This window comes from Calonectris borealis, chromosome 4 (genome assembly GCF_964195595.1).
Source record: "Calonectris borealis chromosome 4, bCalBor7.hap1.2, whole genome shotgun sequence".
NCBI lineage: Eukaryota > Metazoa > Chordata > Aves > Procellariiformes > Procellariidae > Calonectris > Calonectris borealis.
Genome location: NC_134315.1, coordinates 26,605,920 through 26,620,139, shown reverse-complemented (window position 1 = coordinate 26,620,139; position 14,220 = coordinate 26,605,920). Strand labels below are relative to the sequence as shown.

Genomic DNA, 14,220 nt, shown 5'->3' with positions numbered 1-14,220 from the left:
TGCATAGATGAATTGTAAATGCCAGGCAAGATGTACTACTTTTCTTTCGTGTATGTGTGTTCAACCCTTTGTGCAGCTAAAATCAGTCCGGTCCCAGGCATATGATAGCCAAGAATATTGCAAGTGAATAGAACAAGCACATTTTTGACCAAGACTAGTTAGTATAGGAGCAGTTAGTGGTGAGATTTTGTACTGTCCAACAAGTTTACACTTCTATCAGTTGAGGTTCTTCTGTTGATCTGGTATTTACAGCAGTGCTATAATCTCGCTCAACAGCTGAAGTTTGAAATGAATTGTAAAACAATGCAGGAAAGCATGATGCTTATGAGGAGCGGCTGAGGGAACTGGGACTGTTTAGCCTGGAGAAGAGGAGGCTGAGGGGAGACCTCATCGCGCTCTGCAACTACCTGAAAGGAGGTTGTAGCGAGGTGGGTGTTGGTCTCTTCTGCCAAGTAACTAGCGATGGGACGAGAGGAAATGGCCTCAAGTTGCGCTGGGGAGGCTTAGATTGGACATAGGAAAAACTTCTTTACTGAAAGAGTGGTCAAGCATTGGAACAGGCTGCCCATTGAGTCACCATCCCTGGAAGTATTGAAAACATGTGTAGATGTGGCGCTTAGGGACATGGTTTAGTGGGCATGGTGGTGTTGGGTTCATGGTTGGACTCGATGATCTCAGAGGTCTTTTCCAACCTTAATGATTCTATGATTCTGCAATCTATGATTGCTTTAAGAATACTGGAGTCAATTTTCATTACTTGCTTTTTCTATTCCAAGCTGAGAATTTCTATTGCAAGTTGAACATCTGCAGTAAGGTGCCACATGTTGTAGTAAAGAAGCATAAATACTTGACATTTTATTTTTAAATGAAGGGGACACCAATATTAATTATTGATCAAGTAGGAAAAAAACTTTAAACTATTCTTAAATGAACACACTGGCTTTGTTGATTTAACCTAAAGACTTGAAGTCACTGGAAGATGCAGCAGTTCTCTAGTCAGCTGCAGAACATTTAATTATGCTTCACACACTGTAGTAGATTGATGTAATGATGCTAAAAAAGATTATTCATTCTTCTAAAGTGTCTGTGTCAACTTGAAATCATATTCCCAAAACTCAGTTTGTTTTCCTGATTGCAAGGAAGATTAATGTTTCTAAAATATTTTATGGCTGCTTTGTGAAACAAACTGACAGAATGAAATGATTGACATACAAAAAGAAAATGTCACTAAACATGAAACTTTATCAGAAACAAAATTGAGATAGTCATGAAACTTGTGCTGAATTTATAACTAGGAGAGTTTGGTGCTTTAACATACATTTATAGAAAAAACAAATGGGCAATAGGGAAGGAAGGTAGTTGTAAAAGGAGGATTTCTTAATTAGGAGAACAACTTTGACTTGTAATTTTTATAGTACAAATTGTGAGAGGTCCTCAAAGACTGTTAAAAACAAAGAAAAAAAAATCTATGAAGTCAAAATGTGTCTGCTTTCCTTAGAAACCACAGCAAAACATGCAGTTGTTAAAATAGCTTATGTAGCTTCTGAAACTTGGTACCAGCTGGCAGACAGTTGTGTAAAAGTGTGAGATCATCTTCCAAACCACCCAGCAGCAATTCATAAAATAATCTCAACATGAAAGAATGTTGGCCTGTGTTTCCAGAAGCATTATTTCTCTCACTGTAAAGAAGTCATGGATAACTACTGTGCAATGTCTTCTTGTCCCAGTTTGATAATAGCTGTATGGCTCAATTCCTTTTTCCGTATTTCTGGTGTCGATATGCTGAAAGAGCAGTAACTTAGCAAAAGCTACAGTAATATTCTGTTAAATCTGCTCTGTAGGCAAGTCAAAACCATTATTTGTAGCAGGATCTCTAATAAAGGCTGGCAGCTGTTAAATGTGTGGGTATCCTGGAGTTAATGCTGCACCCCTCCCTGCCTGCTGCTGTGGAGGGAGTATTGAATTTCCTTACCATAGTTGATAACGTTCCACTGCTCTGGTATTCAGTATACTTCAGCTGAAGCAGGGCATTTTTGGCTCAAAGTATGCCTGGTCTTTCCAAGACTATTGGTCAGATTTTTTTAAATTAAAATTTTAAAATTTATTATTAATTTATTTTTTTAAATAAAAAAAGAAGCCTTGCCTTTCTCTCTGCCTTTACAAAGTACAGCTATTAAGACTGCTGTTTCTCTGTTCTTCATGGCTCAGGTTTCTCTTCCTCTAATTTATACTTCCATTATACTGTTTTATTAGTACATTCCTTCTAGCTTAAGGCTATTTGTCTTCATAATGCTTTAATATTGCTATACTTTATACTTCATTTTGTGAAGCGTCAATTGTGCATCACTGGCCTCAGTGATATAATCTGATTTTTGTTGCTTATGACAATACCAAGTTTCTCCTGTGTATTAACTTGCTAATTAGCTGCCTTACTTTTCACATCTTGCTGAGTATGCGGTGGGTGGAAGGTATGCTCTTCTTTTTATAGACTACAGTGATTTAGACAAGTACTATAGCAAGCCATAGGATTACCTACATGATGAGTTTGGGACCAGATAACAAATTCCTGGCATGTCTCCCAAATAACTTCATGAAGATACAGCTTAAGCCAGTTCAAAAACTGTATCTAATGTTCATAGCAGACAACTGAGGATTACTAGGGAGAGATGCACTTTGAACTACCATGGCTGTAAAGGGAAGAATTTACAGCTGCCAGCATACCATAAGCCACGCTTTTATTTCTGCTTGAGCTTAGTACACTATGTAATGGATTCACATTTCATCTATGATGCATTCGCTTCTCTGCATTCAGATGTAGCAGCCAGACCAGGTCTCAAGGGGGCAGGTAACCAGATCAATCAAACACAACCACCACACCCTTGGACTGGGTTTTTAACTTTCCTTTAATGAGAAGACAAAACCCATGGAGGAGGAGCACAGTACAGAATAGCAGCAGTTCTGCATAGCCAATACCGAAGAAGCACCTGTGCAACTCGGTGGGGTTTGTTACAGTCATATACCCAAACTAGGGGTAGCTCTATTTATGCTGTTATGGCAACTCTGATTTTCCATATGGTTTAAATTATATGGCATCTACACAAGGTTAATTCTCTTGCCAGAAAGGGCTCTTATTTTCTTCAACTTGATAACCTGGTGTTTACCAAGGCTCACACTTTGAGACATGCAAGCACCTGAAAAGCATTAGCTATCGGAATGGTACAGCTTATTTTCTTAAGATGCAGGCAAGAGATACCATCTCTTGAAGGAGTATTACTGATACTTTCTCTGATGTGGTTCAAGATAGCCCTAATATGGTCCTTCATCATGTACACGTTCTTTAGAACTCCTCTATTTCCCAGAATCCCTGCAAACTTGTGTTACATAATGGTAAGATACACCAAAATATCAGTACCTTTTGAATTACCTGTTATTAGCATCTCTACAAGTACCTAACTGCAGCAATATTGATGGTAGTATCAAACCTGTTTACTTAAATCGGTCCATTTTTTTTTCCAGCTTACATTTCTTCCACCTCAGTTCCATAGCTCTTTCAAGATCCATTCTATCTTCTGACTTTTTGCTGAACACTAAAAGTACTATGTAGTTGTAGCCTTGCCAGAAGGAATTAGGTAAAATGCTGTGAAGCATTTTGGTGAGAGAAAAGTGTTCTGGACAGATAGTAAGTTTATTCATACATCCACCATCTGGTCTTCTGCATTTCTGGAACTGAGTATAATTATGCACTGAAAAAAAGGATCCTTAAAACTGGCTGCTTTAAATAGGTCACTCTCATTTTCAGATAGCTTTTGTCTTTCTTTTTTCTACCAAGTTCTTCAAGAAGAATTCACCTAGTTAAAAGGCAAAAAAAGTACCAAAATGATTTGTAGGTATTTCAATGAAATAAAGCAAAACAATACACATTCTCATTTAATGTGAGTATTCTATTCTACAATTGTTCTTACCAGTATTCTATAATAATTCAGTTCCATACAACAGCACTTTCAATACATACAGCAGGCATGTAAAAAAAAAAAACCACAACAAAAAACCCCCACAACAAAATCCCAACAAAATCCATAACCCAACAAACAACCCTTCCACCCCCAAAATTCTGATTTTCTTCACGCCCAATTTTATGAAATAGCTCTCCTTCTTTGCACTTTCCAACAGGCAAAGGTGAAGTGATTTAGTTATAAATTAATTCCTATGTCATAAAGTATCAGCAACTTGTAGTGAAACCTGCTATAAATCTTGTTTGAGCTGGCATGAAAACAGTCTGAGATGCAAGATGCCCCAGATGAGTCTTCTCTGCTCCCTCCTTAAGAAAAAGCAGGATGTTGGACCTACACATCAGTTCCGTTAAGATCAGCTGCTACTTAATACCCAGTGCTTTGTCAGAAAAAGCACTGCCATAAATGTGTCTAATTATTTCTAGGGCACTGTAAATAAATTCTGCCCATAGCAACAAAATTACATCTCACACAACAAAGGCTCCCATTAAACCCTGAAGTGTCCAAGAGGCAGAATGTAAAGGAAAGCTTGCAAATTGGGTACCCTTTATCCTGCCTCATGCATTAAATACAGTACAAACTAGGTTTGGCAAAAAATTAGCTTAAGCAGCACAGCAATTGTACAAATACGAATTAGTGTCATACTGATGCATTTAGATGACCTATAGAAGAAAATACGTGTAAATAATACAAAAAAAAAAAAAGATGACTATATGAGGTGTCCTTGAGCTAAAGTGAGCTTTGTTGCATATTACTTCACCATTTTAACTTTATATGATAAAATGTTATGTGCTAAAGAATTTAATGCTTTTCAGTAACTTACCTGCTTTATAGGAGGAGCGCACTAAAGGCCCACTAGCAGTGTAATGGAATCCAAGATCATTTCCTACTTTTTCCCAGTACTTAAATTTTTCGGGAGTTATGTACTCCTCAACCTGAGTGAAAAGAATTAATTTTGATCTGGTATTAATGCAAAGAAAATGGCTATAGCTAGCATGTAGTGACATGAAACAGTCACATTGCAAGTTCAAAACTTTACACTCCAAAACTTTCAGCAGTCAAGTCACAAACTGAATTTTCTCTCTGCTTTCTACCAAAGAATGCATTTTATTTGCTTTTCGTATTGAGCTGAAAAGTTTAGAATTTCTAGTTGTTGCTTTATCATTTTCTTCACTCTTTGAACGGTCCTTTCGCGCAAACCTTTTTTTTGTCCAAGTTAGGAAAAAAAATACAATAGTCCTACAAATCTCTTCCCTAACAGTTATTTCAGTGACACACAGTCACTGTGTGACTCAAGCTCTGGACAGATTGCAGAACCAGAAAATGGCAATTCCCCCAGCTGAAGTGGCACCATGAAGGGAGAGCCTACGAGATGGTGAGGGGCAGCTGGCTTGAGCCATTATGTTTGAGACATACACTGAAACTCTTGTTTTCCAGAATCATGCCTCAGCTCCAGCTGTCTCCCCAGCTAATAGCAGCAGTAGCAATGGGAAGGCTGCAGAAAAGGGATTAGGTAGCTGAGGTCATTTTTAGTGAAGAGTCAATAACAGATGAAGATCAGGTTAAACAAGGAAGAAAACAAGTTTTTCCCAATATCCACAGTTAAGGTAAGGATGCATACCATGCCTCCATTTAGAAAGAGGAAACTTGACTGTGCAAGGTACAGACCATAAGGTAAATTAAAGGCATTTTTACCTTTAGGTGACGTTTTGTTGGTTGCATGTACTGTCCTAGGGTCAAACAATCTACATCTGCTTCCCGCAATACTGTAAAAACAAAATTCCCTGTTAGTGGCAGAAGGATCACATGGGATTGTCAGCAATTAGAAAACACCCTCCTTCCAAGTCGGAACAGAGGTCACTCCGCAGCACCCTGCGGGGGTTACATTCTGCTCTCCAGCAAAGGGAACTCGCAACCTCCATGAGCAGTAGCCACGTACCTCATTCTGAGCTCCATGCTGCTGCGAGACCTGAGCTATCTCATTAAAGCTAGAGAGAACACCATTGCGCTGCACTCACTGCAGTCACGTGTCTCACTGCAGAGATGACATGCTCTTGTCTTTTTTTATCCTACAGCTTTTCATTGTGTCTTTAGGTCAGAGCCTTCATTTGACAAAAAAAATGGATGTATGCACATACACTTGGCACCTCTCCACTGTTTCAAGCGTCTTCATGCTGAAAAGATGCGGACAGTTCTAAAGAGCTATAAATCCAGGGGAAATTGCCAACATCTTTTGCCAGTTTTACACACTTGAAGGATATATGTTAGTTTTGATGCCTGCAGAATCTCATAAACTTTGTCTGCTAAAATCTGAGTATATACTAGAACCAATATACAGCAATTGAGTTCAGGCAGTCTACTTACAGAGGGAAATCCAGACATCTGACAGTCAGCGCGCCTGAAGAATTATGTTCACTGCAGCTAGTGGGGTATTCCAAACAAAGGGATGGCTGCGAAATCAGCTTAATATCTCCATGTATTTTCTGGCTACTTGGGCTGGTTGCCCCCAAGTCAAATAGAAAGAAAAGACCGTGTTTTGATTACAACGTTACACTCACTGTTACCCTGGACTCTCTGTTTAGATTGATCTGGTTCTGTAAAGAAACTGGTTTGATACCAGCACATTTACATGTTCTTTAACTCCTACCCACATAAGGGAAGGAGAACAAAATTAGAGTAACTGAATAAATGTGGTGGGTAACAGTTTGTCTCCGAATATGTCCATGAAAGTGGCCTGAAAACAAATAGCACCAAATCTGAACTTTCATAGTCTTGTGGCTAGGAAATGCCAGGCAGGAAGAATGGGAAAATCAGGAACTGTAATTTTGTGGTCCAGATTGTGGGACAGCTGCAGAAAAGCTAGACTATATCACTGCGTTCTAAATACGGGTTGTTGTACAGAAAATAAAGTACCAGGTAGACGTTCTTTCCGGATATGGGAGAAATGCCATAGGATTTATGAATTTCTTCCTACAAGTGCATTGCATTCACTCACCACTGTGAAATTTTTTCCTCTTAAAAATACATTTATATGAAAACATAAGAACATGCTACAACTCCAAAGATAGTAACAACTTTTTTTACATTTAAGTAAGCTGAAATAAATTACTGTAAACAATAAGGTCTGCTATTTCTAAAAAGGAATGCGCAAAAGGCAACTATGTTGCAAGCCCATTATTTAAGTATTGCAAAGATAAGAATATTAATATAGTCACACAAAGATAGTTATAACTCCCATTGAAATCAACAGGAGCTGGATCTGCCTGTCAAATGGAATCTGAAACCCATATGAAGGCAAAATATTTCTGAAGTTCAATCCTTTTTAACCAAACTTTATTTTTCCATAAAGCTTAGCAATCATTTCCTGCACCAGCACACTGATTTGCATGTAGAGGCAAAGACGCTTACAACCGTTTTCCAACACAATTCAAATTCATACCTGTGAATTTTGGCTTACCAACTTACATTTCATTGTTGAATATACTTGTTCATCCGTCTCGCCTAGCCCCAGCATAATGGAGGTTTTAGAAATGACACCGGGCTGGACCGCTTTAGCGTGCTTCAGCACACGTACGGATTGCTCAAAGTTGGCTCGGGGGTCACGGACCTTCCTTTTCGTATTTTCAGCACAAGGGGAAAAAACACACAAAAGGGTGCACAGAAGTTAGAGATGCCAAGAAAGGTGCGTTCTGCCAGTTTCCACAAAGTGATAATGGCAACTTAGAGGTTTTACCCGTTCAGTTTGACACCGGGAAACGCCCCGAAGCGTCACAAGCGACGGGATGCGCCCCAGTTTCGCGCTGGTTTGAGTACCAAAGCCGGGCTCCTCGGCGCCGGCTGCGGCCACCCTTGCCCCGCGGCCCCCGCCCAGCCGCACCCCAGCGGCGGGGCCGGGGCCAGGGCCGGGGCCGGGGCCGGGGCCGGGGCGGCGGGCGGAGGCGCGGCCCTCCCACCCCAGCGCGGAGGCGGCCCGGGGAGCCGGCACCGCCCGAGCCCCGCCCCGGGGGCCGCGGCGCGGCGCGGGCGCCCTCTGCCGGCGGGCGGCGGGCACGGCGGCGGCGCCGCGCGCGAAGCAGGCTGGGAGCGGGGCCGGCCGGCGGCGGGCCCCGCGCCATTTCGCCCCGCGCCCCACGGCCCGGCCGGCCTGCGGCCTGCCCCGCCGGCGAGAGCTTCAGCGCGGATATCCCCCTCACACAGAGTCCTTGTACAAGGGCCCTTGCCTGTTTATACTTTGTACGTGCCGCCGTTGCTTACCTCTGTAATTCTGGCACCGTTTCCACGTTGTGGGCGTACACATCCAGTCCCGACAACGCTACTTTCTCCACAGCTTTAAGGTCCCCTCGAAAATCGGGTGTTAGGCATTCTACCAGAATTTTTGAATTCCTGAAAAGGAGAGGCTGAAAATGAACACATCTATGGGAGTTGTGTCACTGTTGCTAAAAAACTCAATACAGCAAAAAACCAAACATGGCTAAATAAACGGTGCTCTGATAAGCAAAGCAAACTTAATTCAGGATACGCTGCTAAAACAACAGATTTCTGCAAATACTTGCATTACAATTCAAACAAAACATCATGTGTTTAATTCCTGATTTTACTGATGTGAGCTGAAATAGAATTAAAGCCAAATAATAAATATAAAAGCGATTCCAACAGTTTCTTAATCACATTCACTGCTTATATGTGATTTTTCATGTGTCTTTGTTGCAGGTTAACTTGAGTTTAGTATCATACCCCCAAAATACAGAGGAGCTATAATCCTGCCTACTGGGATAAGGAGACTCTGCATCGTTGCCCTGGAATCTCATCTTGGTGTCCAGGAGCCAGAATTCAGCTCAGAAAGGCAGGTGGGGAAAACTGCAGGAACCTTTCGAATCCCAAGATATGCTGGATAAAGACTTAAATGAGGTTATACGAATTAAATCTGCAGGTAGACAAGTATGCTATCAAATGGCGTACACGTGTCCTGGTTTCGGCTGGGATAGAGTTAATTTTCTTCCTAGTAGCTGGTACGGTGCTGTGTTTTGGATTTAGTATGAGAATAATGTTGATAGCACACTGATGTTTTGTTGCTGAGCAGTCAAGGACTTTTCAGCTTCTCATACTGGCCTGCCAACGAGAAGGCTGGGGGTGCACAAGAAGCTGGGAAGGGGCACAGCCAGGACAGCTGACCCAAACTGGCCAAAGGGATATTCCATACCGTATGACGTCATGCGCAGCATATAAACTAGGGGTAGTTGGCCGGGGGGGCCGCTGCTCGGGGACTGGCTGAGCATCGGTCAGTTGGTGGTGAGCAATTGTTTTTCATCTGCATCACTTGTCTTTCCTGGGTTCTATTTTTTTTTCTTTGTTATTTTCCTTTTCATTACAATTTATTATAATATTATCATTATATTAATTTATTTCGATTATTAAACTGTTCCTATCTCAACCCACAAGAGTTCGCACTTTTACTCTTCCAGTTCTCTCCCCCATCCCACCGGGGCGGGGGGGGGGGGGGGAGGGAGTGAGCAGCTGTGTGGTGTTTAGTTGTCGGCTGGGGTTAAACCACAACAACAGGGCACCGATGCAGAGAGTGAAGAACGCATAGCTAGGGAAAGTAGGAAGGTACAATCACAGACTTAGAAACAGCCATTGTGGGAAAACACAAAGCAATCTGATCGCTGCTGAAAGAGAAACCCAACTTCTTTTGTAAAGTGGTGACTGTTACCTAAATCCAGTGTTTGAGCCCCAAGCTTCAAAAATGAAGATACCTCAAAAGTATGTACTCATTTCCTGGTAAACCAGCTGCATGGTCAAAGAAATGATCCAGTGCTTAGCTTTAAATAAGCCTGGGCTAAATTGGAAATGCATCCAAATTCAAAATATTTTGGGGCTGTTGTATGAGAAAGATGAAAAACAGGAAAAAACAAAAGGGACATAGATAGGTTAAAGGCAGACTTTTGTATTTGCATGGCCCCTGGAATAATCCAGCTAAAGGTAGTTTTGACCTATATGCAGTACCACATTCTAAAGTTTTAATAATAATAGTAATACATTAATGATATACCTTTCTTTCAGATGAGAGACTGTCTTTGCAAAGTGTTCTGCTCCGCCGTCAGGCATATCTAGAAGCATTTCAATTATTCAGTTAACTTTTCAGTTCAAGAAATATATTAACTTATTAGCAAAGCCACAAAAAACCTACAGAGTCAAATTTAAATGCAAACCAATAAAGCAATCAAACCCCAGTCTTATCTTACCGCTTACGCCAAAGGTTTACAACAGATATTCTACTGAGCCTTGTTCTGCCCAAAGGCTAACTATGATCGTCTAGGGCAGACTTCAAATGTTTACTCTGAATTTATCCGTCTCTAGGTTCACTGTCAGCCTGAGCACAGAATGGCTTTATCTATTTATGTTTTTGGTCTGAGAAATAGTTCTACAAAAATTGAAATATATATATTACTGCTCTTTTATTGTAAGCCACTTTGAAGCTAGTGGACTTTCCACCAAAGTATACTGAATGGTCTTTATAATGGTTTTCCCCACCTATGTGATGTCATCACAAAGGAGCTACTGCAAGCTTAGACGAAGGCAACTTTCAGTTTTGTTACGTATAATATATTCCAGGTTTAGTTTTTGGAAGGAGGTTCTGTAATGGTATTGTATATGTATGTTTGTGGGGGTTGTTTGCTAATCAAGTAATAGAACGTGGTGTATATGTACGTATTTTGCAAAAAATGAGTTATAAAATATTTAATATTGTAATATTCTTGATGTACACTAACAGTGTAACTTCTGTTATATTTTACCAGACATTAAGAAATACTAAGAATATGTAGAAACTTTCCAAAGTTTCAGCACTGTCCACTGCTTTAGAAAGGTAATCCTCAACAATTGCGCCGAGCGATAAATGTTTATCGAGGTCTGCCTTTACCCCATGTAACACATATGAGAGCTTAGACTGGGAGAGATGAGAGACAACATACTAACCGTCTCTGTCCACAGACGTCAGTACAACATAATCCAAGCCCCACGCAGCTATAGCCTTTGCTGTGTTGTAAGGCTCCTTGGGATCCAGTGGAGGTGGGTTTTTTGCTGTCTTTACCGAACAAAATCTGCAACCTCTAGTGCATGTGTCACCCATCAGCTGAAATACGAAAGACATTCCTACCTTTACATTGTACACATCACTATTGCTTAGCTGAGAAACAGCCGCATAAGCTAGATCAGATAAATCCCAATACTAAGCAAAACAATGAGGACAGTGATTTACTCTAAATTTCTTGTAATAAGCCCACATGGTAGAGATCCAACAATACACTACAAACAGCTCAAACATTAATAGAATACTTAAGAAATGGTTAATGGCTTACCATAATAGTAGCTGTAGCTGTAGCATATTCACCACCTCCCCAGCATTCTCCAATGTTGGGACAACGTGCTTCTTCACATACCTGAAGTTAAAAGACAGTAATGTACCTGTCTTTTTTCAATGTTGTTACTGAAAAATGTTATTGTATTATTGATCAATTTCAACAGTAGCCTACAAACAAAACATAATTCCTTCTGTGATAAATGAGGAGATTAACAGAGTTACATGTTGTTCTATGAGAAGTCAGTAGAACAGGTAGGAAGAGAATTGTTTGCTGACATCCATTACCATTCTTTTCCTGTACTTCACAACTCCAAACACTCCTCAGCCACTAACTGCCTTATTAGTTAGCACAGATTGTCATTAACATTTTAAATTTAAAAATTGCTAACATGTTCACAAAGTCTATGATGCATCAAAGCATGATCTTACTCTGAAAAAAAAGGGGAAAAAAGCTCTCCATGCATACCCACCACTTTTTACCATCTGGAAGGTATATTTAATGAAATACATATACTTCTAGAATTTCTTTTCATGCAAAACATGTATGTAACTCTGAAATTGTGTGCATTTCCATTAAAAACAGTCACACATAGCATCTTCTGATCTCTTTGGTGATGAAAGTAGTAAACCCTAGTATTTAAAATCGTAGCAGGAAAAACATTAAATTGGATTTGTCTTCATTCTTTATGGGTAAAATTCACTGCTGGCAAAAAGGACTGGGCTTGGTTTCAGCGTTGAAGACCATGCAAGACATTATTTCTAACTGTCCTCCACAGAGAAATAATTTTGTATCTGTAAAAAATGCCTTATTTCTACAGGAAAACTTGGTTGGTACTAGATTTACCGTATGAAGATTTAAACTTCTCAAGGTATTCTTTAGTTTATTGTAGTTCTTTCCCATGGGAATCTTTGTTTTCAGCCATGGAGGAAGTCGCAGCCTGAATAACATCAAGCAAACATAAAGATTAATAAATTATTTACATGGTAAGCTTCCATTAATTTCATAGATCCACTTTAATTTGTTACAGATCCCCAAGAGGAAATCCCTGAAAACTGACACGACTCAGCAACCAATATTAACATCATTCATGGTCATAACGGACTTCTCTCTTCATGTTTATCATCATCCCAACATTCAAGAGTAGGAGTTTGTTGTCATGGGAAGGTTTAAAACTGTTAACTGTACCAGTGGGATTTAATAGTGCCACACCGGAGACTGCAACAATTAATGGCAGCATATGTTACACAGGTATCACAAAGTCTGATCAAATTTGTAACTGGAAATATGGGGATTTTAAGCATTTTTTAATTTAGTCTTCATCTTTTGTTTTACTCTATCAATAATATTTTTTCCACACCAAAGTAGGGTACGCTCACCTCCTGGTGTATGTTTGTAATTTAAACAGGCCGTAACACAGGCACTCAAGTGAGAAAATACCACCATGTCTTCATGTTTTGTTACGCATTTGAAGTTCATAATGTGTTTGTTCTTTCTTGAAAGATTATGGAATTGGCAAGCCAGTACGACAGAATTTAATAAAAATATATTGTCTACATTTTGTAGTTAATACTAAACATGCAAGACAGTGCACGGGAGCAACAACAGTTGTTTAAAATCTCAATTACCTTTCTCCTTTCTGACGCTTTAAATTGCCTTTATACTCAGCCCACGCGCTCTTGTCTGACAAATCTCCAGATACGAAGTCTTGTAAGTCTGGTCCATTTTGCAGAAACTCTTTTTTTTCCTCTGGCAAAGAACCCGATGTTCTGTACTGGTTACACACAGACGCCTAAAAGAAGCAACACTGTAATTTATTGACTTATAAATGTACTAGCATTATATATTAAACAACTACTGGTCCTTTTGTTGTAGACTTAATGTACACTTTGTGTAAGCATTTTCCCAGTTGCCTTTAAGTTAAACATATAATTCTCTTTTTCATTCACGTGAAACATAACGCATCATCTCTTCCAAAATATCTTAATATCAAACTAAGTAATGCAGTTTTTGGATATGAATAACACTGTATGGATTAATTTGAGATTTCGGGGCAGCAAAGCAGGACGTTGAGATGACCGTACGCTGCCACGTCTGTAACTGACGGGCGTTATTTGGGTGGAAAGGCGGCACAAACCGGGTTCTCGGAAGGGGGGGTTGAGGCGGATGGGACCCGTGGCTGGGTTTGCTGAGGGGGGGTGCGCGTGCCTGGGCACAGCACCCTCCGGCTGCCCCGCACCACCCCTGCGGCGCTGGGAGCTGCCCGTCCAGGGCTCTGCCCGCGGGGAACCACCGCAGGCACGCCCCACCACCCAGCCGGGGGCCCGCAGCCATTAAGAGACGAGGTCGGATAACGGCATCGTCTTCTGCCGCCACGATACGCCCCGTCCCCTCGCCGGGGGACCGTCCCGAGGTCCGCAACGGGGCCGGGCCGCAACGCCCACTCCCGTACGCTCGGCAGCCCGCCGTCGGGAGCCCCGCTGCGGCACACGGCCCTGACGCGGCGCTGACTCACCCGTCCCTGGGGCCCCAGCAGCAGCCGCCGGGCGGCCGTGGCGGCGGCAGCCCCGCGGCAGCGGCCCCGCGGCAGCAGCGACATGGCGGCGCCCGCGGTGCGGACAGCCCGGCTCGCCCGATCGATCCTCTCAGCGCTCGGCGGCCCCGCCTGCCCGCCTCAGTCAGCTCACGCGCATCGGGCCTCGGCTACTCTTGCCTCTTGGACGGCTACCTCGGCGTGATGACGTAAAGGCGCCGAAGCGGCTACAAGTACGTGATGACGTCAAACGCTGCCTCTTTCCGCTCTGCCTGCTGCGAGGTGAGGCGCGGGCCGGGGCCGCATCCGGGACCATCCG

At 41.7% G+C, this 14,220-nt stretch overlaps 1 protein-coding gene across 4 annotated transcripts; it reads right to left on the bottom strand.

The window, feature by feature from the left end:
• Positions 1-2,885: 2,885 nt before the first annotated feature.
• Positions 2,886-14,017, bottom strand: LIAS (lipoic acid synthetase). Of its 4 annotated transcripts, none has more exons than XR_012673481.1 (11): positions 13,884-14,009; positions 12,997-13,160; positions 12,215-12,308; positions 11,369-11,449; positions 10,986-11,142; positions 10,060-10,117; positions 8,265-8,393; positions 7,450-7,621; positions 5,706-5,776; positions 4,834-4,945; positions 2,886-3,848 (listed from the first exon to the last, which is right to left on the bottom strand). XR_012673481.1 is itself a non-coding variant. In XM_075148945.1 (11 exons), exons 1-11 carry the CDS (start codon positions 13,965-13,967, stop codon positions 3,796-3,798), a joined length of 1,149 nt encoding a protein of 382 aa, XP_075005046.1. In that variant the 5' UTR covers positions 13,968-14,017; the 3' UTR covers positions 2,886-3,795. The 4 variants fall into 4 exon arrangements, 2 of the variants coding, with proteins under 2 accessions (XP_075005046.1, XP_075005047.1); XM_075148945.1 differs by having other exon boundaries at positions 7,476-7,621; positions 13,884-14,017; XR_012673482.1 differs by lacking the exon at positions 4,834-4,945 and having other exon boundaries at positions 3,667-3,848.
• Between the last annotated feature and the right edge of the window lie 203 nt (positions 14,018-14,220).